At 41.9% G+C, this 26,598-nt stretch overlaps 1 protein-coding gene across 5 annotated transcripts in view; it reads left to right on the forward strand.

Moving 5' to 3' along the window:
* NR2C2 (nuclear receptor subfamily 2 group C member 2) overlaps window positions 1-26,598 on the forward strand; it is a 97,739-nt gene that overhangs the window by 60,998 nt on the left and 10,143 nt on the right. For all 5 annotated transcript variants that reach the window (XM_036030760.1, XM_036030758.1, XM_028518508.2 and 2 more), the window contains 10 exons: window positions 11,827-12,027; window positions 14,129-14,231; window positions 16,723-16,902; window positions 18,057-18,204; window positions 18,958-19,051; window positions 20,999-21,132; window positions 22,131-22,308; window positions 23,481-23,602; window positions 24,411-24,550; window positions 25,931-26,068. In XM_036030760.1, the coding sequence (XP_035886653.1) occupies window positions 11,827-12,027; window positions 14,129-14,231; window positions 16,723-16,902; window positions 18,057-18,204; window positions 18,958-19,051; window positions 20,999-21,132; window positions 22,131-22,308; window positions 23,481-23,602; window positions 24,411-24,550; window positions 25,931-26,068 (1,438 nt within the window). The remainder of the gene's footprint in view (window positions 1-11,826; window positions 12,028-14,128; window positions 14,232-16,722; window positions 16,903-18,056; window positions 18,205-18,957; window positions 19,052-20,998; window positions 21,133-22,130; window positions 22,309-23,480; window positions 23,603-24,410; window positions 24,551-25,930; window positions 26,069-26,598) is intronic.

Here is a 26,598-nt window from a genome sequence, read left to right on the forward strand (position 1 = left end):
CCTTTTCTTTTCTTTTTTTTTTTAAACCAAGAAGTTTTTTTTTCTTTTAAAGATTTATTTAAAGATTTATAAAGATTGATTGATTGATTGATTGATTTAGAGAAGGAAGGGAGGGAGGGAGAGAGAGAGAGAGAAAGAGAGAGAAACATCAATGTGCAGTTGCTGGGGGTCATGGCCTGCAACCCAGGCATGTACCCTGACTAGGAATTGAACCTGTGACACTTTGGTTCACGGCCCGAGCTCAATCCACTGAGCTACACCAGCCAGGGCCCCTCTCCTTTCCTTTCTCTGTATAATCAATAAACATATTCTCAAGTGAGGATTTTTTAAAATGATAAGAAAAGTTGTGTGTGTGTGTATGTATAAAATAGTAAATGTAGTGCACAGGAACTGACTGTATTTCAAATTTTATGTTTTTTAAAGGAAAATTAAGTTATAGTATGATTTCTAGGTTCTTGATGTTGGTGCTGATGGCTTGGATGAATTTTTCATTTCCAGCCCTGACTTCAGTGTTGATTCTCCCATGCCCTGAGGCCTGGGAAGCGAATAAGTACTATGATGTTTTAATAAATAACAATGCTTGGAACTCAATAGTAGCTTCTGTGATAAGTTTGGGAAGGAAAGTTTACACAGTAAGGATGACAGGCTAGGCAGCATTTAGGAACTTCGACTCTGAGTGGAACAGACTTAGGGTGAAATTTTGTCTCCACTCAGCCATGTGACCCTGGGGAAAGTTTCCATGATCTGTATGTATAGCTATAAAATAACAACAAAAATCATACCTATTTTAGAGAATTTTTAAAAGATTAAATGAGGTAATTCCCTTAATCCTATAAAAAGTAAACATCAATAAATGTTAGCAACTGAGTTTTAATTTTTTGTTTTATTTTTATATAATCTCAAACTTATGGAAAATAATACATGGAAATTCATTAGCAAACCCTTTTCCAGATTCTTCAATTCTGAATGTGTGTATATATATATATATATTTGAATCATTTGAGAATTAGAGACATCACTTGTCTTTGCCCTGGATACTTTAATACTTATAAGAACAATGTCATTCATTTACATAATCGTAGTTCAATCATCAACATTGGGAAAGTTAATATGAAACATACCATTAACTAAGATTAAGAAGAGCCATAGGATAACAGCACTTACCTGAGAATTAAGCTTAACTAAGCCATTGAATCACAAAGTAGCTTTTCAGTAAATCTCACAGGTTTTCATTGTATGTACATCTTTCCAGACCAGTGGTATTGAAATGGTGTTCTTTATTGCTTCCCAGACACAAACATTAGGTTCAAATTTTATTTTTTAATTCCATTTTCAGAGTGATTATAATTGATGAAAAGAAAAACACTTGAGCATGTCATGTACCACATTTGACACTGGAGATCACCAGTGCACTCACTTTTACTGCAGTGTTGATTCTCTTTGGGGCAGACATTGGTGTAAAGGTTCTCTTGCCACCTTTGTGAATTTAAAGTTTTCCTGAGACTTTCCTCCATACTCCCCATTTCAAGTTTGTGTTTTTCAGGAGAGCATTATTGTACTCATTGTTTGACCTAAAAGAATGTTTAAATTTGAGTTTATAAAGTACATTTATATAATAAAATACTTCTTTCATCTATTATATATTGAGGTTTCACATTTTACTAGAAAGGACTTCTGCTGTTTGTATACTTTTAAAAATTTTGCAGTCTTTATTTCAGTCCCCTTTGGAAGGCATTTGGGATTCTTATAGCACCCTCCTTTGTCTACTTCCTTCCACTAGCTCTTTATTCCTATACATCCCTTCTTAGAGCTGCCAGTATCTGCTCTCTCATTTCTACATCTACAACCACCTGATGTTTCCTTTCTCACTCTGAAGTTCCAGTGGCCCTTCTCAGGTACTGATAAGGAGGTATTGCTTGTTCGTAGGTGAATGAGTAATAGATGCACACCATAACAGCAATCACAGCAAACAGGGTACAGAATAAAAGTCGTCTTTCCTCCTTTTCCCCAGGTGTCTCCCAAGAGGTAGCCTCTGTTACCATATTACTTATTTATTCTTTCAGAAACAGGCTCTACATATGCACCCACAAACACATGTATAAATACATAGAGCATATTTGTAAACATGTGTCAACATTTTGCTTACACTTCTGCTCCATACTCTTTTTTTTTTAACGTCTTTTGAAGGTGGTTTTGTGTGGTACACATAGAGCTTCCTCTTGGTCTTTATTTTCTAATAGATTTTATTGATTATGCTACTGCAGTTGTCCCATTTTTTTCTCTCCTTTATTCCCCTCCACCTGGTGCCCCCTCCCACTCCCACCATCATCCCATCTTAGTTCATGTCCATGGGTCATACATATAAGTTCTTTGGCTTCTCCATTTCCCATATTATTCTTAACCTCCCCCTGTCTATTTTGTACCTACCATTTATGCTTCTTATTCTCTGTACTATTTCCCCCATTCTCCACCCTCCCTGCTGATAACCCTCCATGTGATCTCTATTTCTGTGAATCTGTTCCTGTTTTATTGTTTGCTTAGTCCATTTTTGTTTTTGTTCTTTAGGTTCAGTTGTTGATAGTTGTGAGTTTGCTGACATTTTACTATTTGTATTTTCCATCCTCTTTGTCTTAGATAAGTCCCTTTAACATTTCATAAAATAAGGGCTTGGTGATGATGAACTTCTTTAACTTGACCTTATCTGAGAAGCTCTTTATCTGCCCTTCCATTCTAAATGAAAGCTTTGCTGGGTAGAGCAATCTTGGATGTAGGTCCTTGCCTTTCATGACTTGGAATACTTCTTTCCAGCCCCTTCTGGCCTGTAAGGTTTCTTTTGAGAAATCAGCTGACAGTCTGATGGGAACTCTTTTGTAGGTAACTGTCCCCTTATCTCTTGATGCTTCTAGACTTCTCTCCTTCATTTTAATCATGGGTAATGTAATTATGGTATGCCTTGGTGTGTTCCTCCTTGGGTCCAACTTCTTTGGGACTCTCTGAGCTTCCTGGACTTCCTGGAAGTCTATTTCCTTTGCCAGATTGGGGAAGTTCTCTTTATTATTTGTTCAAATAACTTTTCCACTTGTTGGTCTTCCACTTCTCCTTCTGGTACCCCTATAATTCAGACGTTGGAATGTTTAAGATGTCCTGGAGGTTCCTAAGCATCTCCTCACTTTTTGAATTCTTACTTTGTTTTTTTCTAATTGTATGTTTTTTTCTTTCTTCTGGTCGTCTCCACTGATGTGAGACCCAGTTTTCTTTCCATTACTATTGGTTCCCTGTGCATTTTTCTTCATTTCACTTAGTGTGTAGCCTTCATTTTTTTATCTAATTTGTGGACCAAATGCAACCAATTCTGTGAGCATCCTGATCACCAGTGTTTTGGACTGTGCATCTGATAGGTTGGCTATGTCTTGGTTGCTTAAAAGTATTGGCTCTGGGGCTTTCATTTGTTCTTCCATTTGAGCCTTTTTTTTTTTTTCTTTTTCTTTTTTTGGTCTGGTTGCACCTGTCACATATGAGGGACAGAGCCTTAGGTGTTCACCAGGACAGGGCAACCCAGTTGTTGGGTTGTGACATTGTATGTGAGGGCAGGGTCCAAGAGGGAACAATGGCACTTGCTCCTCTCTCTGTTGGATTTCAGCCCCCTCTGCCCCTTCCCACAAGCAAATTAGGCCCTTCTGGTGCTGGTTCCCGGGTGAGTGGGCTTGTGTACGTTCTAGGACCCTGTGGGTCTCTCCAACAAACTCTCCTGTGAGGCTGGGAGTCTCTCTGGGCACCTCAACCCCACAAGTGTTTTCAGTCGGTGCTTTTAGCTTTATTTCCCAGCACTGGGTCCCTGGGTTGTGCGGTCTGCCTTGCACGCCTCACTGGGTCTGCTCGTTGCCTCCCCACGCCTGGGATCTGCCAATAGCCACCTGCACCCTGCACGCCAGGGTCTGCCAGCCACCGCTTTTTCCTGTCCCGACCCCTCTCCCCCAGCCTCCAACTCCGCCCCTCTTACTGGTCTAGATGAATGGTTGTCAGACTTTTATACATTTCAATTTTCTGTCTGTTCTGGTTGGGTTTTTTTGTTTGTTTCTAAATTGTTGTTGTCCTTAATTTTGGTTGTGTGAGGAGGCACAGTATGTCCACCTACGCCTCCATCTTGGCTGGAAGTCAACCATTCACACTTAAAGTGATTTTGGATATAATATCAGTCATGTGTTAACTGTTTTCTATTTGTTGCTGGGGCTTCCTTTTCTGCATTTTCTGGTTTTGATTGAACAGTTTACTTGATCTCTTTTATTTCTTCTGTTAGTGTATCAAACACACTTGACAAATGTTTTTGTTGCCCTAGAGTTTATAATATACATTTTTAACTAATCTAAGTCTACCTTAAGATAACACTATTCTGTTTCACATACAATGCAGGTACCTTATAGCAGGATTCCCAATTCCTTACTTCCTTCTGTTCTTTGTGGCATTTCTGTCATTCATTTCACTTATCCACTTGCTATAATTACCCAGTACATTGGTACTAAAGATTTTATTTACTTTTATTACTATTTATTTACTCCCCCAGAGAGAGGGGGACTGTGGGAGGCAGAAAAAGGAAGAGAAGCATCAATGTGCTAGCTAGAGAAACATCGGTTTCCTCTGCATGCTGCCAAGTGGGGACCTGGCCCGCAACTCAGGCAAGTGCTCTGACCAGGAGTTGAACCAGCAACCAAATGGTTCACAGGCCGGATCTCAGTCCGCTGAGCCACACCAGCCAGGGCAAACTTCTTACATTTCTATGACAGGAGGTGGTTTGCAAATGGGAGCAAGTGACCGCCTAGTTAGGCTCTTTCTCTCCCACAGAACTAGGAGATAGGGAGTTATCTCTTTTGAAGTTGGCATTTTAAAAAGATGTCTTCCAAGTCCTTGGAAAACATTCCTGAGGTGTAAGACTGACAAGAGGATCATCTAACCACTATGAAGATTTACTTATGTAAGAAAAGGACTGAGCGAAAAGTTCTAAAAGGAAAGGGAAAGGGAGGAGAATTCTCTTCCTTTATTTTTCAACAGGGAAAGTTAAGCCTCTTATGTTTAATTTGTATTTGGCCTTAGAAAACAGGGTATGCCTAGATATAGTTTTTCAGCATTTATTCTGCTTGATAGCTGAGCTTCACAGATCTATGGTTTTGTGGTCTTGTCGTTAATTTTGTAAAGTTCTTGATCATTATTACTTCAAATATTTCTTCTTTGTTTTCCCTCTGGTATTCCAATTATGTATATGCTACATTATGACATTGTCCCATAGTTCTTGTATATTCTTTTCTGTTTTTTTCCTTTTGCTTTTTTAATTATTTTTTCCTTTGCACTTCAGTTAAGGAAGTTTCTGTTGACCTATCTTCAGGCTCACTGATTCTTTCCTTAGTAATGTCTAGTGTACTAGTGAGCCATCAAAGCATCCTTCATTTCTGTTACAGTGTTTTTGATTGCTAGCATTTTCTACTTTTTTGAGAACTCCCATCTCCGTTTACATTTCTCATCTGTTCTTATATGTTGTCAGCTTTTTTTCTTTAAAGACCTTGACATATTAATCATGGTTATTTTAAATTCCTTATCTTATAATTCCAATATTTGTGTCATATCTGAGTCTGGTTCTGTTGCTTATTTTGTCTTTTCAGATTGTAGTTTTCTTACCTTTTGGCAAGCCTTGTAAATTTTTGCTGAAGGCCAGACAGTATCAGCTGCATTAGGTAATAGGAACTGAGGTAAAGCCTCTAGTGTGAGAATTTGTGTTAATCTGACTAGGGGTTGAGCTATGTTTAAATGTTTGCTGTAGTTATAGGTGCCATAGGCTTCAAATTCATCTAGTGTCTTTGTCTCCCCTGTTGACTTAGGGCTTCCTTAGATTGTCCTTAGAGAGTCTGTGTCCTGAAGCTCTTCCAGCTGTAACCCCCTGTTATGTTGGGGGTTACAGTGGTATGGTAGGAAAGGAGGCATTCTATAATCTTCTTGTGAAATCTGTTTCTTAGAGGTCCCGTGACCTTCTCAAGTGTTTCTTAACCCCCACTCTCCTCCCCCGTGAGTCAGGAAGGCTAGAAGGGCCTGGAGTTTCCAGGTGGGATAAGACTGTGGCAGAGTCTTTTCCATTGGAGAATAAGTCTTGGTTATGGAGAACACTTCTAGTTTATTTTACAAAAACTACTCTTACCCTTCCCCTGCCAGAGCTACCAGGGGATCTTTCTCATCTCCTCACCCTGAGAACCAAGTGAGGTTCCTGGAGCTAAGACTGTGACCCCCAGGAGTTTCTCACTCCCATGCTAGTCCATGCTGTCTCCAGCAATTCATCATAGTTACCGTTTGAGTGTCCTTCCAGGTTGGCTTCTGCTCCAGGTAAGTAGATCTCAGACTTTGTGTCACCCATCTCCAGATTTCAGGATAGAGTTACTTTGCACACAACAACTCTCTAATGAGCCCTAGGAAAGTCATTGATTTTCATTTTGTCCGGCCCTTTTATGTTATAAGGCTGAAACAGTGACTTCCCGGCTCTTTACCTGTTGAAGTTGAAACCAGAAGTTTACTTTGATCTCCAAACTCATATATCTGGTAGTTTACTTTATATATCTACTTGGACATATCATACTTTGCAAGCCAAAACCAGACTTTTGAATTTCTGCCAACCCTTGCCTCTCCACCTCCCCAAGCTCAGGCTAGAAACCTGAGAGTCATTTCTGGCTCTTCATTCTCCAATCCTGACTTCTTCAACCACCTGCACATGCTCTTGCTTTTCCTTTAAGCATGCACCTCAGAGTGGTCCTCTTTCTAGACACAGCCACAACCTTTAGCTCTCACTCCAGTGGCATCCCAACATTTCCTCAGTTTCTATTTGTTTTGTTCTTTTTTTCATCCAACATCCAGAAAGATCTGTTTAAAATGTAAAGCATTTCCCAGTATTTACTTATTTAAAACCCTGAATGTTTTTAGAAAATACTCTTTCATGTTATTCAGGGAAGAAGGCTGTATCAAATTATTTATCCACCTAAACTTTGCAGGGATTGAGTTAGTGGGGCTAAATGGAGAAGTTACTTGTCTGATCATTGCCTACAAGCAACACTAACAATTCATATGAGTTTAAAGATCAAGAATATCTTTTAACAGATTTCTTTTACTTTTTATTTTTAATTTAATTATCTTTGCTATTGTCCTTTGTTATGCTCTAATATACCCTGACCTGTAATGATCCGACAAATTTGATATATATTCATGTACATTTGTAAACACATGTATGTATGTATGTGGTGTGTGTGTGTGTGTGTAAATTCTGTAAGGTAGATGTAAAATAGTATAAGAAACTTGAAGACCTAGTTTTAGAAGGGAAAATCCCCTTGAGTAGCTCTCATTGTACTTTTTTTTAATTTATTGATTTTAGAGAGAGACACACACATCAGTTTGTTGTTCCATTTATTTATATATTCATTAGTTGATTCTTGTATGTTCCCGGATCATGGATCAAACCCACAATCTTGGTGTATCGGGACAACATTCTAACAAACTGAGCTACCCGACCAGCGCACTCTTGTTGTGCTTTGAATGAAATCCAGATTCCCAGCAGGGTCATCCCATATCCCTCTTTAGAGTCCTTGGGTCATTCTTCATTGTCCATGGGCTTCTAAGATCAGTTCTAAGAGTTCCTTCCTCTTAGGGCTTTCTATATGCCAGAACATTTCTTGTTACTTGGAACAGTTTTCCCTAAACCTTTATCTGGCTCCCTTCTGCTCAGCATTGAATCTTGTTTTAAATGCCACTTCCTCACAGCAGCCTTCTTTGACCTTTCTATCTAAAGTTAAGCGTCAGTGTTATTCTCTCTTTCCCAACCTGATCATTTCTTTCATAATATGTATCATAAACTGAAATCAACTTAGTTGGTCTGTTTACTTATTTTTTTTGTTTTGCAAGTCTTTTCCACTAAACTAAAAGCTTCATGAGAACAGGAGCCATTTCCACAATGCCTGTAATCTAGCAAAGCACCTGGCACAGAGTAGACCCCTGTAAGTATTTGAGGAGTAAAGGAAAGCATGAGTGAGCCACAGTAGAAAGTCTTGATCTTTCCACTGGGAGAGGGAGACAATGAGGTGGAACAACTAAGACAAGACTTCCTAAGTGAGGAGAGAAGTATGTGAGAGCTTAGAGGGAGGAAACACTTTTATCAAGGTCCTTTTATGTTCTGGGCAATATACCAAGTACTTTCACGCATATCATGTCATTTCACTTTCTTTAGTAATCCTTTTTTATAGATACGTAAGCCAAGGCTCAGAAGGCTCATATAACTGTCCGAGGCTGACACAACTGGGAAGCAGTAGAGCAAGCATCTTATCTGTGGCTCTAGCTGCAAAGCCCTGTCTCAGAATCATGAACTTAAGTGTTTATAGGACCAGGTGGCCAAGGTAGGGATTGGGACAAACCAGAGATCCTCTAATCTAAAGAGGCAGCTACACCCAGCCAGCCAGTGCCATGGGGGAACTTGGGCCTGAGATGGGCCCAAGAGCTTCCAGTTTTGTCAAGGAAATTGTAGATTTGATTTTAATGGAAAATACTCTATTTTCAGATGTTGGCAACCAGTTTTTTTAACATTTTAAACTTTACAAAGTCAGACAAAAATTATTCAGTGACTGGTTTTTGCCTTCAGGCAGTCCATTTGCAGGTTCTTCTCTACAACAGAAATGGTGAACCCACCCTAGCTGGAACAGAGTGGAGGAGAATCACAGTGTGTCAGGTTACATTGAGGTCCCTTGAGAGCACAATTAGAGAGATCCTTGGGCTCTCGGAATAGTCAGGTCTGCTGCAATGTGATGTAGGCATTTCTAAAATTTTCCATATTATTCAGAATTGTGCAGTGGAAACCAAAGGGCCTATGGGAATCTCTGCCTCTGTCATAACATGGCCTTCCTATAAGGACACCAATCATTAGATTTAGGAACCACTGTAATAACAAGTCTGGATACATCCTCTTAATTTGATAATTTCTTGGTCCCATTAATCAGGAGTCTACCTGCTCATGTTTGTTAGCAGCATTTTGATTTGTCTAATGGTCACCTGGGGTCTCCGCAAGGGTATTTGGGGAATTTTTTTCTGCTTACATTTTTAGTTTTTTCATAGAGGTGATTTCTCTGAATGGAAAATGGAAATATCTTATGAGGGAAGAATAAACAAAAAGATTTTTAAATATTTGTAAATAATTCATTGAACTCATATGAGCCTGAATCTTTGAAGGAAAAAAAGAAAATAATCTAGGCTTTGGGGTATGTTACATGTATAGTCACCAAGAGCAACTGTCCCTGTCTGGACCCAGTCAGTCCCCTTTTACCTCCTGCCCAGCCCCATGCCTTCCTTGCCTCCAAGAGGACTAGGGATGGCATAAAAGGAAGAGACGTGCCAGTTACTGTGGGTGCTCAGGCACAGTGTGCATTATCTCTGAACACTCCAAGGGTGAAGGACTTACTGTGCTATATCCTTCCTTTGGTTGTAGTTGGTAATTGTAAGACCCCTCTGAATCACATGACTATTTCATTTTCAACAGAGAAACCTGAAAGGAAATAAAAACTGAAAAGAAAGTCAAACATTTGACTCAGATCTCAGTGTGATGAGGACCTTCCAAAGGCCATTGTGCTTACTTCTTAATTAAGGCAGAAGTCCCTTCTGTGGCATCTGAGAAAAGTCAACCAGTCTGTCTTCAGCCATTCAGTTGAACATTGTGTAGGAAAGTTTTTTAAAAGAGCATTCTTTTTAAAAGATTTTCTCTCATGTTTTACTGTTCCAGAGGACTCTCGGTATGCCACAGATTTTAACAATGAAAGGTACTTCCTTTGCTTCTCTCTAAATCTGTTCTTCAGCCTTAAAGATTTTTTGACCTTTCAGTTGGAGATGATGATTTACTGGGATTCCTGCCCAGCCATCAGCTAAGATTTGTTTTTGTGTCTTCTGTCCCCGGTCTGCTCTTTCTGATCTTACATTTGCTGTGCCCTCAGCCTGTAACACATTTTGCCACATCTTTGCATGGCTTCTCTCTTGCTTCATTCAGGTCTTTGCTCAGCATCACTCCTTCAGAGAGGTCTTTCTTTCTAAAATTGTTCCCTTGGCTACTTCCTCTTGTCATGCTGTGTTCATTTACCCTGCTTTTTAGTTTTCTCCATGGCACTTACCACTGACTGACATGAGTGTTCATGGTTTGTTTTCCCTGCTAGCAGGTTAACTTCATAAGGTAGGGCTTTAGTGGTGTTCATGTCCCTCTCCCTAGTACTGAGAACATTGCTTGACACATACTGGGTGCTCATTTAAACATGTGTTGTTAAGTGATTGCATCTTTCCCATCTATGTCATTTTCATTTGAACTAGCCAGCATTGTCTGATTTTCCATATTGAACAGCTGGCAAAGCTCTTATGTTAAACTGTGCATTTCCTGTTCAACTGTGGAATTCCCAGTCACAAAGCAACATCTGTCAAGATGTGATGCAGATTCCAGACCTGCCCATAAATATGCTGTAGGGAACTGAGTTCCAGCCAAAGATGCAATGCATTGCCCCTTGCCCAAGGCCCTGCCACAGCAACCCCAAGACTCCTGTTTGAAGTGAGGACCTGTGAGTGTCCTCAGGGAGAAGGTAGGCAGTGCCCTAAGCTGGGCACTTAGCCTGGGAGACAGCAGGTTCTTAGCCTAGCCTAGAACAGCTTCAGAGAACTTTATGAGTGGGAATAAGAGAAGTCAGTCTTGCCATAGCAACTATTTTAATTGTGATTGATGCACTCAGTAGAGACTCTCAGGAGAGGCAGCCCCTGACAGCTGAGTTTCTGAATGGTAGGAGTCCCCAGAGGAGTTCAGGGTCAGAACTTCCACAGAGTTAGCGCCCTCAATACTTTCATAGTCTGTTATTAAAGTCTTCTCTCCATGTGCCAGCCCCTGTGCTGGCCCTGGGGATACAGCCCTGAATGGTGTGTCATCCCTATCTTTAAAGACCTCTGAGCCAGGAAGTGGGAGACATTGGGAGTATGACATCAGGGGACTCCCTGTACTCTGTCACCACAAGGCAAGATTATTTAGAGGACCTTCCATTCAAAAACAACCTTTCTTTAAAGGAGTCATTTCCAATTTTTGCATTTGGTTGGTCAGCAGCATTTCAAAAAAGTTGTTCACACTTTTTATTATGCCCAGAACAAGGATATTATTTTTTAAGTTAAACCTATCATCTACTATTTATTGCTGCCTTCATTTTATACAAGAAAGGGCTTTTCTTTTTCCAGTTTTATTGAGATATAATTCACATGCAGCACTGTATAAGTTGAAGGTGTACAGCCTAATGATTTGACTTACATGTATTGTGAAATGATTACCACAATAAGTTTGGTTTACATCCACAGAAAAAGAAAAAAATACATGTTTTCCTTGCAATAACGTCTTTTAGGATCTACTCTCTTAGTAACTTTCAAATGCACCATACACTAGAGTTCACCGTAGTCTTCATGTTGTGTGCATTACATTCCCAGGACTTACTTTTCGTATAACTGGAAGTTTGTAACTTTTAACCACCTTCACTCAATTCCCCTTCTCATCCCTAAAGGGCATTTTAATTCTAAAAGAGTGGAAATGATACCATCCTAAAATAAAACTAGCTTTATAAAATATGTATTCTGAAAAGTTCACTCTTTTGTTTTATTTTTCTCATTTCACCATGCACTGGTGAAATTGCATCTTGGACCAGCATTGACTCCAGGACGGCGTTGGGCAGACACCACTTTGAGCACCACCTGCAAGTGCACAAGTCGCACAATGCTCCGTGAGAGCAGCCTCCATGTTGTGTCTTGTAGATTGTGACAGACCAGCAGACAGGACAGAAGATCCAGATAGTCACCGCAGTGGACACCTCCGGATCCCCCAAGCAGCAGTTCATCTTGACCAGCCCAGATGGAGCTGGAACTGGGAAGGTGATCCTGGCTTCCCCAGAGACATCCAGTGCCAAGCAGCTCATATTCACCACCTCGGACAACCTTGTTCCTGGCAGGATCCAGGTTAGGCTTGTTGACAGGCATTTGTTTTCGCACTTCTGCTACTGAACTTGTTCCTGGCTATAACATCTGCCATAGAGGCCGAATTAATCTCTAGAAGGTTCTTTGGGAGCTGGCAAACATGGCAGATTGCTGCTTTGGCTAAAGCAAAAGTCAGCAAATGAATGGCAAGACTTAGAAGGCAGCCAACTTATAGTGTTCAGATGGGAAGTTGAGCTGGGAAAAATCAGTGGTGCACAGGAGACTGTCATGAGCAAGCTGGCACTGAGGCCACTTAGTTCTTAACTAAGGCCACACGGTGGCAGCCCTCTGCCCACGGTATTTTATTGATAACACTTAGTCAGGTAAGGACTAACTTACCTTATCCTTGTCCAGATGGTCAGGCCTCATCTAGCTGTTCATTGTGTCTTCATTTGCTCCTGTGCACCACTGCCTCTGGGACTGTCAGTTCTCATCTCCATTTCTGCCCTGCTTATTCCTGCTGTGGCAGGGTGAGATGGGGTCAGGGCGGGCACAGGATGAAGAGCAAGGGCTTAAAGGAAAGCAGGGTTTTTGGGACGCACTGATTTCCAACCTCAACACTTAAAAGGGCACTCAAGGTCAGTGTCCCACAGAGGCCAGGCATGGAGCATGTTTAGTCAGGATCAGGTTGGAATTCATGGTTTTGTTTGTTTTTAATTTTTTAAAAGTTTGTGGTAAATGTAACAAAATTTACCATCTTAATCATTTTCAAAAGTGCAGTTCAGTAGCATTGAGCACATTCACATTGTTGTACAACTGCTACCACCGTCCATCCACAGAACCTTGTCATCTTCTCAAAGTGAAACTCAGTGCCCGTTAAACAGTAACTTCCATTCCATCCTCTCACCTCCAGCCCCTGGTAACCACCATCCTACTTTCTGTCTCTATTAATTTGACTACTCCAGGGACCTCATAGTAATGGAATCCTATAATATTCGTCTTTTTGTGAATGACTTATTTTACTTAGCATAATACGGTTTTCAGAATTCTCCCATGTCATAGCAGGTGTCAGGATTTCTTTCCACTTCAAGGCTGAATACATATTCTATATATGTATACCACACTTTGTTTACCCATTCATCTGTTAGTGGACACTTGGGTTACTTTTACCTTTGGTTACTGTAAGTAATGCTGCTAAAAATCTGTGTTGTGGGGCAGACTTTTTACTATGGAGAAAAACTAAGGAAGGCAAGGATTTTTTTTTTTCTTATGATAAAGCTGGGTTTAGAACACCAGTGTGTTCAACTTTCAGAATTGTACTTTTGAGGCACTTCATAGTGTAGTTAGTAAATGTTGCCTTATCTTTCCTTTCCCACAGTACATTCTAATCATCTGAAATCAGAATTCCTCGAGGCTTATTTAGAAGACTACTTGTTTGTGAAAGGAGGCTTTTGATTTTGCTGCATATTTTACAAGAGGTCATTCTACATAATGATTTCTGTATATATTCCCACCATACATATATCATTTTAAGGCTTATATTTGGTACATTATTTAATAACAGCTATTTTTCACTTTTTTGTATTGGTATCAGTTGCAGTATTCTTCTAGGTGAGTAGCACTATTTGGCACCTAGAAGGTCACCTACAAATGAAGGAGAAATAGAATAACTATTCCTGTTGTTCCACTCTAAGCTGCCTCAGTGAGAGACCTGCTGACTTAATTAATAAAGCTTGATTATTTCTCTGCTAGATACACCTCTCTGCATGCTTTCAAGCTGTTGTGTGGGAACAGAGAGGCAGCCATAAAGACCTTCAGTATCATGTTAAGGCTTTTGTGTGCGATTCCCTACAAGTCCCCCAATCCTGGGTGGTTGTGGGGAACCACCCACACAGGAGAGCAGATCAGTGAAAACCAGTGCTTGATCCTCGACCTGCACCCACCCACCCCTGATGAAGAGGTGCAGTCCAGATGGGCAGCAGGGCCATTCTGGGTTTTAAGTTGTCAGGTGTAATGTTCCCAGTTCTGCCCAGATCATCTGTCCTGCTTAGAAACCCAAGATTAGGAATTTACAGTGAAACATTACTTTTCTTAGCAATCTAGCTTTTAATCCATACCCTGCTTGTTTTCTGATTCTTCTTAGATTGTCACAGACTCTGCTTCTGTGGAGCGTTTGCTGGGGAAGGCCGATGTCCAGCGGCCCCAGGTGGTAGAGTACTGTGTAGTCTGTGGCGACAAAGCCTCTGGTAAGTAACCCTAGGTCATGCTAGGTATGCATCATGGACCACTGTCATGCACCAACTGGGCTGTAGGTTTCAAAATGTGGGCTTCACTTTTTGCACCCGGGTAATGATATATATAAACAAACCAGTTTGTCAGATTATTAGAACCTGGAAGAAAAGTCAGGAAACTATTTCCGTCATTTGTAAATCATAACTGAGTATTGAATATGTATGTGCTGCTAAGAAAGTAATCATTTCTTTAATCTAGTCAATACTTGCACAGTGCTTTGCTATTTCACAAGCTGTGTTACTTATTCCCCTTTCATCCTGTAAACTGTCTCTGTCATCCCCTCCCTATAACCCAGTGTGACAAAATGCTGAAGTGGAGAAGGAAACGTGATTCTGGCTGGAGTCCCAGGGTCAGGAAAGGCCCCCAGAGGCAGTCAGACACCTGTGGGCCTTGGAGGTTGAATGTGCCCGTGTCAGATAAAGTGGAAGGGCATTCCAGCTGGTGGAGCCAGGGCTCAGTTTAATGTCCACACCCCTGGTGTCTTTGGGGAAGAGCTCTTGGGCATATCGGTACAAGGAGAGGAGAGGAGATATCTGGCCCAAATATTCAGATTTGGGCCTACTAACACTGAACGCTGTGGAAGCTAAGCGAGGCAGACAGGGAGGAACAGAGAAATATTTAATAAAGGTCCAGTTCCAGTGATGCTAGAGGCACAAGCCTGAGTTTTGGTGGCTGCTTGGTTACACTTTATTCTGTTTCACAAAATTCAGGGGATCTTGGGATACTTTGTGGTCCTATTTTGTTTTATTTTTAAAGGAGTTTGGACCAAGTCTCTTGAAAAGACTGCTCCAAGCAAGCATTTATAGAAACTCCAGTCTCCCTCCCAGCTTGTGATACCATTTGCCCTATCAGGGGTACCTTGCCTCTGCTCCCACCTCTTATCCTGATGAGCCTAGCCCATTCTACCCCTTTGGAGTCCTCACCTGTGTCATCTCTGTCTTTGTCCCCCTTTTATACAGACCTCACTGAGCTTTGTTGCACTATCTTATAATTGGTTCTTACAGGTCTGTCTTCCCCACCAGAATGTGCTTTTTTGTGAGAGCAAGAACCATGTCTAACCCCTCCATCTCTGTATCCCTACCTTCTTGCTCAGCAAGAAGAGACACTCTGCAAACTTTTGAACAAATGAATGAAGCATGAACATAAGGAAAGGGGCACAGAATCTGCTTGCCTTCCCCATTTGTCAGTCCCTTTCTTGGCATAAAGGAACAGCCTAGTCACAGGCTCACAGTGCCGTTGTTTCCAGATACCAGAGGTCACCCTAAGGGCTAGAAACCCCAAAGAAATACCCTGCAAAGAAGGAAAAATGATGCCTACATCTTAGGTAATTTTAGCACAACTGTTCTTAAAGGCACAAAGTTGAGACATGTAAGTATACCCTTGGGGAATCACTCTGAGTGCTAGAGCTTAGGACAATGGGATGCTCTGTAGCTGCTGTAGATGATGGTCCTGTGAAAAGTGTCCTCCCAGCAATAATGAAGACATTGGGTTACATAAGACTGAACTGTGGGATGACAGAAGGAGACCTGACTGGATGGTGAACACACAATACTGTACACAGATGATATATAACAGAATTGTACACCTGAAACCTATATAATTTTATTAACCAATAAATTCAATTTTTAAAAAAAAAAGACTAAAGTACTGTTAGTCCCAGCTGGGAGCAAATGAGGTATAATAACTGTGGAAGCATTTTGTGAACTAAGGAGGGTAAACTGAGCTAGGGGGCTCTTTTTAACATCATTGGTAATTAGGGTTTAGAGACACCAAAATAACCAAGATTGGAGGGGTGGTGGGCGGGGGGGAACTGTGTTTTAATAAGTGTATTTCTAGGACTGTGTTTCCTAAAGGTTCTGACTAGCTAACTCAAATGAGCCACATGGCAACCTTCCTTCACCTTGGATCTGCCCTGTCACTGTCCCCATGCTGATTCTACTGTCATCATTTCACTTCCCCCAGGGGAGGTCTAGGACCTAGGACATGGCTCACACACTGGGAGTACGTGCAGGAGTGAAATGTACATGCATGTGTTTGCTACCTGCCCTCTTGGTGGGTGGCAGAGCTGAGTAGCTTCACAAGCCTAGGTCTTAAAAGCCAAAGCCAGGTGCATGCAGTGTGGCCATGCCCTGTGAGCTCCTGCTATATGGTAGGTCCTTCATATACTAAGAACATTAAGGTCATGCCACTTACTAGCTGTCATGTCACCTGTCTTAGCTTAAGTTTTTCCATCATGACCTTGTAGGGCTGTTATAAAAATTGTAGAGAAATTCTCTGAAGGACTTGAGTACCATGTTTAATGCCCAAGCCTGTGGTTGTCCACACGGCACTGGCATCTGACAGTGCATACCAGTCAGTCACTTTGATAGGCTTGCCTTAAAAACAGGGCCTGTGACAGGTCACCTCTTCTTGGTGAACTACTTCATGCATTCTTTATCCTTTTAGGCCGTCACTATGGGGCTGTCAGTTGTGAAGGTTGCAAAGGTTTCTTCAAAAGGAGCGTAAGGAAAAATTTGACCTACAGCTGCCGGAGCAACCAAGATTGCATCATCAATAAGCATCACCGGAACCGCTGTCAGTTTTGCCGGCTGAAAAAATGCTTAGAGATGGGCATGAAAATGGAATGTGAGTGACAGTATTAAAAAAACCACATGAGTTAACAAGGAGAAAGTGAGCAAGGGTCTATTAAATAAGGTTTCTATACCTGACTTTAAAATACGAAGAAAAAAGACCCACTCAGCCTTCATTTTGGTTTACCTTGGATCAGCTAGGTGCTGCAACTCTGACGCTGCTGGGGCTGGTCCTTTCCCATGTGTATGTGGAAACCTACTCCTGGTAAATGGAGAGGCAGCACTGTAGAGTGGGGTGAGCACGGGCTTTAGAGTAAAGCTGATACCAGGTCAAACTCCAGATCTGCCACTTTGGAGCTGTTAGACCTGGGGAAGTCATGTAGCTTCTCTAAGCCACAGGAGCCTCCTCTGTGAAATAGAACCCCTTGCCTTTCTTACATATTGGATCTGGGGTTCAGTCTTTCTTTTACAAATGTCTTTATCCCTAACCAGTGTGACTCAATTGGTTGGACATTGTCCTGCAAAGCAAAAGGTTGCCAATTTGATTCCTAGTCAGGGCACATGCCTGGGTTGTGGGTGCACAGGAGAGGCAACCAGTCAGTGTTTCTCTCCCTCTCTTTCTCCATCCCTTCCCCTCTCTCTAAAAATAAGTAAGTAAAATGTTTTTCTAAAATGCTAAATAAAAAGGTCTTTATTTTCTTCAGTTGTTTCTAGCATATATACCTGTCCTTAGACCAGGTTGCTGAAGGGAGAAGTTCCTAGGGTGATAGAAAATTGACACCATTGAACAGTTTGCAGAGGTCATGCAGGCTTGAGGTGCACATTAGAATTGTTCCTCTACAATGTGAGCCATTGGACAAGTTCTCTATTAGAGACTCACTTGAAGATGGGTATTTCTCATCCTGGGAGTCAATTTTGTTAGCAAGTAAGAAGCAAAAACCCAGAGGGCTCAGGGTGGGCCCCAAGGCCATGCAGATGCTGTGCTGCAGTTCCTTGCAGGGCATGCCCACCATCTTGAGCTCTTTTTCCTGCCTGTAGATTTGGCATGGCATTGTTTGGCTTTGAACCCTTCTCTCCTTTGGCTAAAAAGTCCACTATGAAAATTGAGCTAGACTTTCTATGTAAGACCCCTTACTTTAACATGAAGGATATGATCTTTATTGATTTAAGTTTTTCCTCTAAACATTAATATTTATGTTGTGATTTAAGCTGTACAGAGTGAACGGAAGCCCTTTGATGTACAACGGGAGAAACCAAGCAATTGTGCTGCTTCAACTGAGAAAATCTATATCCGGAAGGACCTGAGAAGTCCTCTTATTGCCACTCCCACATTTGTGGCAGATAAAGATGGAGCAAGGTCAGTCCCTGTTTTGACAGAGGGTAACACTACCATCAGCTTTTATTGCTGATCAGAGGAGGCACCAGTGTGTCTTGGGAAGGGGGCTTTTGCAGCCCCCCACCGGCCTACCACAGCCATCCAACTTGTCTGGCCTCATCCCACTCTTTGTGGAGCTGTTCCTGTCACTCCCCTGGACAGTCCTGAAGATGGCTGATGGGGTCAGAATTTTTCAAGGGCTCAGATTTATGCCCTGTAGTTTGACATTTTTCATACAAGAAAACGGTTCTGTAATTCAAGATTAGGGCTTTTTTGCAGTACAGACAAAAGGCTAATGGTCCCAGGTGTGGTCCCAGATGGTACCACAAGGTAGTTTATAACTGTTCTTTTTAAAGTAATCTATTGAACTTACTTAAAAGGAACAAAGAGAGGGAAAACAAGAAATCCACATCTATTGTAGAGAGAACAAGAGTTGAGAATGTCTTGATGCCATTCTGAAAATCAAGTTAACATTATTTGGCAGAGCAACCAGTCTGCAGTCAGCATGGAAGCCCTGGGGAGGTGTGTCTGTGTCCTCCTGCCTCAGGCAGTAGACCCAGCTGTACGCACACCTCATTGCAGAGAGAAAACGGTTCAGTTCCTTGGTGGGTGAGTCTAGTTAGAGCCTTTCTTCTACTCAGCCCTGCAGGTGTGGAAGAGACAGGGAAATATAGCATGGTTGTACTGTACATTAAATGTTGGAAGCCACTCTGGGTTTCTTTATGTCTTAAATAGACAAACAGGTCTTCTTGATCCAGGGATGCTTGTGAACATCCAGCAACCTTTGATACGTGAAGATGGTACTGTTCTTCTGGCCACAGATTCCAAGGTAATGTTATGCCTTTTCTCATACCTTTATGTTGCTGTGCTTTTCTAAATGTGTGTACCATCTTCTTGGCCTTCAGAAGCCATGTTTAAAGCATGACCTTCTGCTTCTCAATGTATTTCTTGTGATTTAGCCCTCCCCCACTCCCCTACCCCAGCACCATGATTTGTTTTGGAGATGCTAATCACTTCTCAGAAATTCAGTAAGGGCTGGCTGCTCACAGTCATTATAACAGGGTTTAGAGTTCAATTTGGAGAAAGTTCTGTGGCTCTCTTCTCTATTAAGATTTTCCCCCTGGCACACACGTTGGAATACTACTAGGCTAGCATGCTGAAGAAATAGCTACTTATCCCAAGATGGCCTTTTACAGAAGCCTCTAGTTCCTTTTTATTAGATGACCTGCAGGAGGAAACTCAGCCAGGATTCTAACAATTCTAAAACTGTTAGAGCAAATCAGTCACGTGGAATTTAACTTGTGGGGTCAGAGATGTTTCTCAATCTAAGAGTGAGAGAGAGACAACTGGCTAACTTGTATGAAGGTAACTAAAGAGGAAGGTTTTATCCAGGCAGGGGAATCCATTGTCTTTCTCGTCTTGTTCCTGATATGACCCAGAGTAGCAGTCAGCCACAACTGAGGTCCAATTTTTCTTCTCTAAAAGGAGTGACTCAGTAACAGAGTGACCCTTAGAACTAGAGCTGGGCCTGCAGGCTGCCTTCTCATTTGTTCATGTGCACATCGATGTGCACACTCAGGACATTAACATGCATCCTCTTTTGGGAAAGAAAAGGCAAAAATTAGAGCCACTGGCTGGCACGGAGAGCTGCCTTCCACCCAGTGGTCTTCAGGCTGGGCTTTGAGCTTCCTATCTTTGGTTAGCGGTGATGTGTATGACCTGGGAATCGCACCCAGCTCATTGCTGTCACCCAGGAGACATTCGAGACGGTGACTGACAGGGTAGTGGAATGGAGAGAAAACTAACACTGCAAGGAAAGGCCATGAAACCAGGGGGTTTCAACTGTTCTGTTGTACCTTTTTATTGATAAATAACATGCCTTTAAATGGCTATGCCATTTATTTATCCATTCATCAGCTGATGAACATTTGGGTTGTTTCTACTTTTTGTCTATTACGAATAGTGCTTCTCTTAACATTTGTGTACAAGTATATTTGTGGTCATGTTTTCATCGCTCTTAATGGATATACCTGGAAGTGGAACTGCTGGTCATAGGGTAACTCTGTGTTGAAACTTTTGAGGAATTGCCTGTTTTCCTCAGTAACTGTACCATTTTATATTCCCACCAACTGTGTATGAGAGTTCCAGTTTCTCCACATCCTCTCCAACACTTGTTTGTTTTATTATAGCTAACCTAGTGGGTGTGAAGTGGTATCTGATTGTGATTCTGATTTACATTTCCAGTGATGAGCATCTTTTCATGTGCTTATGGCTATTTGTGTATCTTCTTTAAAGAAATGTCTACCTAAATTCTTTGCCTATCAGTTTGCCTAAAAAAATTCTTTTTTTAACTGGCTTATTCGTCTCTTTGTTATAGAGTTACAAGAGTTTTTTAGCTATTCTGGCAGATAAACCATTATCAGATATATGATTTGCAAATATTTTCTCCTTTTCTGTTGGTTGTCTTGTGTGTGGTGGTGGGTGGTCTTTTGCTTTCTTGATAATGTCTTTTGAAACACAAAAGTTTAAATTTTGGTGATGTCCAGTTTATCTCTTTGATCTGTCATTTTATCATGTGTAGACTTGTGTAACAACCACCACAGTCAAGATACAGAACTCATCCATCGCCAAAAGATCTTCCCATGCTTCCCCACTGTAGTCAGACCCCCATAGAAGCTGTTTTTAAACCAACATTATACCTTCATTGGCCTGAGAGTCGTGTGTGTGTTTGTGTGTGTGTATTCACCTTTTATTGTTACTATTTTTTGTCTCATAGGCTGAAACAAGCCAGGGAGCTCTGGGCACACTGGCAAATGTAGTAACCTCCCTTGCCAACCTAAGTGAATCCCTTAACAACGGTGACACTTCAGAAATGCAGCCAGAGGACCAGTCTGCAAGTGAGATTACTCGGTATGAATCCATGAGGGTAGAGGCTTCTCTCCTGACATGCATACTCAGTCATTGCATTGTAAGGGTGGGTGGCAGCATTTTGACACCCACCCTGTATTTAATCAAGGATTGTAAATTGTCACAGCACCCCTGCACATCTGTCTCCTTTCATGTTTTAACTATGGGAATGTGGACCCACTTATATAAAACAATCAAAATTGCTTTTCATTCCAAACAGTGAAAAAGGACAATGAGTAACTCAGTCGAAGCAAGGAAAAACTCTTTAGTGGATAGATGTCACTTGTATCAAGTCACTTTTTATTGTGCCTAAGTATTAATAGCTCATTCCCTTTTCCAGTTCTGTTTTATACTATTTTTTCATGTATATTTTTTTCCTAGTAGTGAGTGTAGACCTTAAATTCCTCAGGGTAGGTAGATAGATATTAGGTGATAGACAGTGTTAGTTGGTCCCAGACACTGCAACTGGGGATGTTTCTTCTCTGCAGCATGGCTCTTGTGTTTGTTCCTTTCCCGTGGGAGCAGCCACTCCTGCACGTCTTGCCAGACCAGGCAGGTGCACCTCTGGGCCACACAAGTGTGCTAGTTCTTATGTTCACTTGTGATCTGGTAGGAAAATTTAGATCTGATCCAATAAAAAGAGGATAGGATTTGAGTTAGGCAGAATTCTGGTTCCATCACTTACTGTGTGGGCAGTCTTAGAAAAGTTATTTAGTGTCCATAAGCCTCAGCATTCACATCTGTAAAATATTGAGAATTCTACCTTGGAGAGAAATTGTAAAAAATAAAAATTACATGTGAAAATAGTAATACATACCTTAGTGCCCAATGAGATGTATAGACAATACATAGAAGCTTTCATTGTTATTCCTTCTCTCAGCAAGTAGAACTTAATCGTCTTTCCCCAATGCATTGTTTTTCTCAATTATGTCTCAGCTAGAGTTCATTTCCCCTAAAAGCTGTGGATTCACAACACTTGCTTGCTTCAATTTTGCTCACAGGGCATTTGATACCTTAGCTAAAGCACTTAATACCACAGACAGCTCCTCACCTCCAAGCCTGGCAGATGGGATAGACACCAGTGGAGGAGGAAGCATCCACGTCATCAGTAGAGACCAGTCCACACCCATCATTGAGGTTGAAGGCCCCCTCCTTTCAGACACTCATGTCACATTTAAGGTGAGTATGTTAAGCCTAACCACGTGCCCCCAGCCTTGTGGGAGGGGGGCACTGTACCAGTCAGTTTAAAAATCAAACCTTGGAGTGAGCTCATTTTCTATCATGGCATTTGACCAGGATATTGTATTCTAGAACTATATTCCCATTATAAAGCATCTTTACTATCTTTTGCTCACAGTGGCATTTGGCTCTGAAGGTGGCTCTGACAGGCTGATGTGGTGGGGCTGACCAGCAAGGACTAAAAGCTGACTGCTATGCCTTCCATCTTCCGATGGTAGCCTGGCTCCAGCACAGGCTGAGGCAGGCCACTTGGTCTGCTCCAAAAGCAAGCAGCCAACCCTCATTCCCACCCATTGGTCCTGACCACCTGCCCTCTAGAGCTATAGAAAGTAGATCTTAGGTGTCCTTGAAGGGTCCTATGAGGTCCCCATGGGTTTTCCCCACACTCTTGCTCACCAGCCTCATTTCACAGGACACTCACAGCTTCCCTAAAGCCCTCTTAGTCTCTAGGTCTCCGGACTGAGTCTTGCTGTTCCCCCAACATTCTTGACTAGAGAGAGATGGCTGATCATTTACAAAGATTGTGTTCCTGCTAATAACTGCCTAAAGATACTGAGGACACAGATCACCAGTGGGATTCAAGCTTCAAAGGCATTAGAGCTCTTAGACACTGGAACTCCTGGAGCCCAAACCTGACATGATGGTGGTGAGATATTACTCTCCTACCATCTGGGCTTCTGTTCACTCACTCACTGTTGCCTTGAGGCCACCTACCAAATGTCTGTTAATCCAGGAAGTTGACCCCCTTTTCTCAATTTGATTTAAACTTTAACCTATGACTCAAAATGGAATTGCCTTACGACAGACAATTTAATTGAGGCAAGAGTTGAAAAATATGTCTTTGTATGGGTAAGCTGAGAGGTTTCATCATTCCACATTCTGAGAGCCATCAAACCCTAGTTTACTGGACAAGAAACCATGGGGAGCCAGTGCCAGCACCCCCGCAGAGAACACACATTTCATAGGAGAATGGGTCCATACAGGAGCCTCAACATCAGAGACAGCAATTCTAGCTGCCATGATGCTGAAACACAACAGGAATCTGTATTGACAGACCAAGCCATCCCCTGTCCCTTGGTCACATCCTGTGCTCTGTACCTTCTCTTCTCCAGCTAACAATGCCCAGCCCAATGCCAGAGTACCTCAACGTGCACTACATCTGCGAGTCTGCATCCCGCCTGCTTTTCCTCTCCATGCACTGGGCCAGGTCAATCCCAGCTTTTCAGGCACTTGGGTAAGAGGCCTTTTTCTCTGGGAATCCTCTGGCAAGGGCCTTACCCTCCCTAGCAATGGCCTGGAAGGCCTCTGAGGGCCCTTCTAGTTTATTCCTGTGACTTTATTTTCTTATTAAATACACTCAGTGGACTGGTAGCAGGGAACCATGGTTGCTAATGCTACAGTGTTCCTCAAATCTTTATCAAGCCTGCTCCATGTGCTATGGACTTAGATTTAGCAGCTAAGGATGGAGTGGAACAGAGGCAGGAGTCATCCTTAAATCTGGAGACAAGTAAGGGCATGCTGCATCTGGGGGCATCTGAGATAAAGACATACTGTGTTGCAATGCACCAGCCATGTCATCCTAAGTATAAATTTCCCAAGGCAGGGCAGAAAGCTGACTTGGATGGCCCCTTCTTCCCCACTATATTCCCAGATCCTCCTTTGAGGTTTGCAGGCCCTCGGTTCCTGAGCTTAGGTGTAGGGTATGTCACCTCCCTTCAGAGTCTACATTCATGAACTCTTAGTCCTTTGATTATATCATCCTCTCAGGACAGCTGCAGATTTAGAAGGCTGTAGTAAATGATGATTTAGTCATACCTATTAAAATTTCTCATTACTTAAGTTCAAAGAATCTTCTTTAAGAGAATAGTTTGTTCTCAGAGGAACTTAGTTTAGAGATTTTTAGATAATGGTGTCCTTAGAGAATGATCCTGGATGTATCATAGACCTTCAACACACACTTGCTGAATCCATTTGTTTGAGGCATCCTGGGTTTGGGAAGTGCCAGCTCACACCCACACCCACCCTCCCTTCTGTGTTCCCAGGCAGGACTGCAACACCAGCCTGGTACGGGCCTGCTGGAATGAGCTCTTCACGCTCGGCCTGGCCCAGTGTGCCCAGGTCATGAGTCTGTCTACTATCCTGGCGGCCATTGTCAACCACCTGCAGAACAGCATCCAAGAAGGTAGGGCTGGGACTAGGGGGACTCTGTCAAAGCTGGCCCATTGCAAATTGGCTAGCCTTAGTGTTCCACACCATTCATAGGCTGAGGGAGGTTTAACTTTTAAGTAATAAAAACTAGAGCCAGTCACAACACTTAAATTTCCTCCTGATTGCCTTTTTTTCATATAGTGAATAAGGGAGGAAAAAAGATAATTGAAAGAAGTTGGCAACTTCCTGCTTATATAGACATGTAGTGACATTTTCAGAATAATCATAATTTATGTTTTCATCTTCATTAACAGGTTACCCTTTTTATGTGTAATATTTCACAAATCCTCACAACTCTGTAAAGTAGAGACTATTATCTCAGTGTTACCTATGGAGAAACTGAGGTCCTGATAAGATTCCTGGCTTGCCCCAAATGAAACAGCAGGTAGAAGAGCTGAGGCACCAACCTCAGTCATGCAGACCCCTGGTCCAGGACAATTACCTCAGCTCTTTGTGAATGAACAAATGACTCTCTTCTAAGACCTGTGGCAACCCTCTAACATTTGGCGGTCAGATCCCAGTGTGTCAGGACTGGGAGATAGCCATTGCAGTGCAGTCTGTCTGCATTAGCCAGTGCAGTGCAGTCTGTCCGCATGTTACACGTCCTCAGTACACTGAAGACGCCATCTGGGTGGAACATGCCCAGGGTTCAAGACTGACACTGATAGCCTCACTTATAGCTGGATAGGAATTCAGCTGTACTGGTGATTGAGCATTCCACATGTATGGTATCTAGCAATGTGACTTAACCTAGTCATATCTTTGTAGTTATTCCTTTGGAATAGTTACAAAAAAGTAATTTTTAAAACCGTGTAACATTTTATTGAATTTAAGTTAGAGTTGTTCACAGATGAGCTTCTAGTTTTATTTTTAACTGAGTATAATACTGATACCTCTCAGCAAAATATTGTCATGAGGATTGAATCAGATAACATATAGGGTTGTTTTGATGACTAAAAAATGCCAACATTTCAAGTTAGCAAATATTTACCAAATGCCTCCAGAGACTTAGAAAACTTACCCATTGATAAGAACACACATACAGGTCTTAAGCACAGAGTAAAAGAAATTACCAATTTATACTACAAGCCAAAGGTGCAACCCAGGGTGGGGCCAGGGAGAATCACTAGTTCGGGGGTTCATTATTGAAGCAGAAAACGGAATACCTGGTATTCCATTTTCTGGGATTGGAATACCTGTTGTCACTTTAGCTTCAACTGGAAAATAAAGCTCTTAACCATCTTGAGATAACTGAATTTTCATTAAACATGAAATTATTCTCCCCCCCGCCCAAGAAGCTTGTCTTACTGTTCTTACTAGCCTTTCTTAGGGGATCTATGATGTTGATTTCTAGATAAACTTTCTGGTGACCGGATAAAGCAAGTCATGGAGCACATCTGGAAGCTTCAGGAGTTCTGTAACAGTATGGCGAAGCTGGATATAGACGGCTATGAGTATGCATACCTTAAAGCTATAGTTCTCTTTAGCCCCGGTAAGATATGTGGTGGTGGTGCTGACTATTTCCACCTGTGTCTACTGATGTTTGAGAACGTGAATGTGTTGGTGAAGTCATCAGCAGTGGAGAGAAGAGACCTGCCAGACTGTGACTGAATGTTTTCACAATAAGTGTGCTTTGCTAGCTTACATAAATACATTCTTTTAAATTCTTGCCCTTACAGTGCCAAAGAAATAGCTTTATACAGACTTAATCTGTATCCTAATTAAACCATTGGCCAATTGGGGCTGCAGCATACAAAATAGCGTTCTACCATCCTGTGTCCTTTTTGTTTTGTTTTGTTTTGCTCTTTGCCAGTTTTTCAGGTTATGTTAGCGTATACAACCCAGTAGATAGAAAGTGCACAAGTTTACCCATCGTCCTTTGTGGAGGGCAGCAGCAGAAGCTGCTGCAGGAAAACCTGTGGTCACAGCAGGTAAAGAAGAGTCAGCAGGACTGTTGGTGGAAAGTAAGAGACGGTTGGGCCGGCCTCATTCACTACCCCTCTGCTGTTGGAGCATCCTGAG

The sequence above is a fragment of the Phyllostomus discolor genome, chromosome 7 (assembly GCF_004126475.2).
Source record: "Phyllostomus discolor isolate MPI-MPIP mPhyDis1 chromosome 7, mPhyDis1.pri.v3, whole genome shotgun sequence".
NCBI classification, from domain to species: domain Eukaryota; kingdom Metazoa; phylum Chordata; class Mammalia; order Chiroptera; family Phyllostomidae; genus Phyllostomus; species Phyllostomus discolor.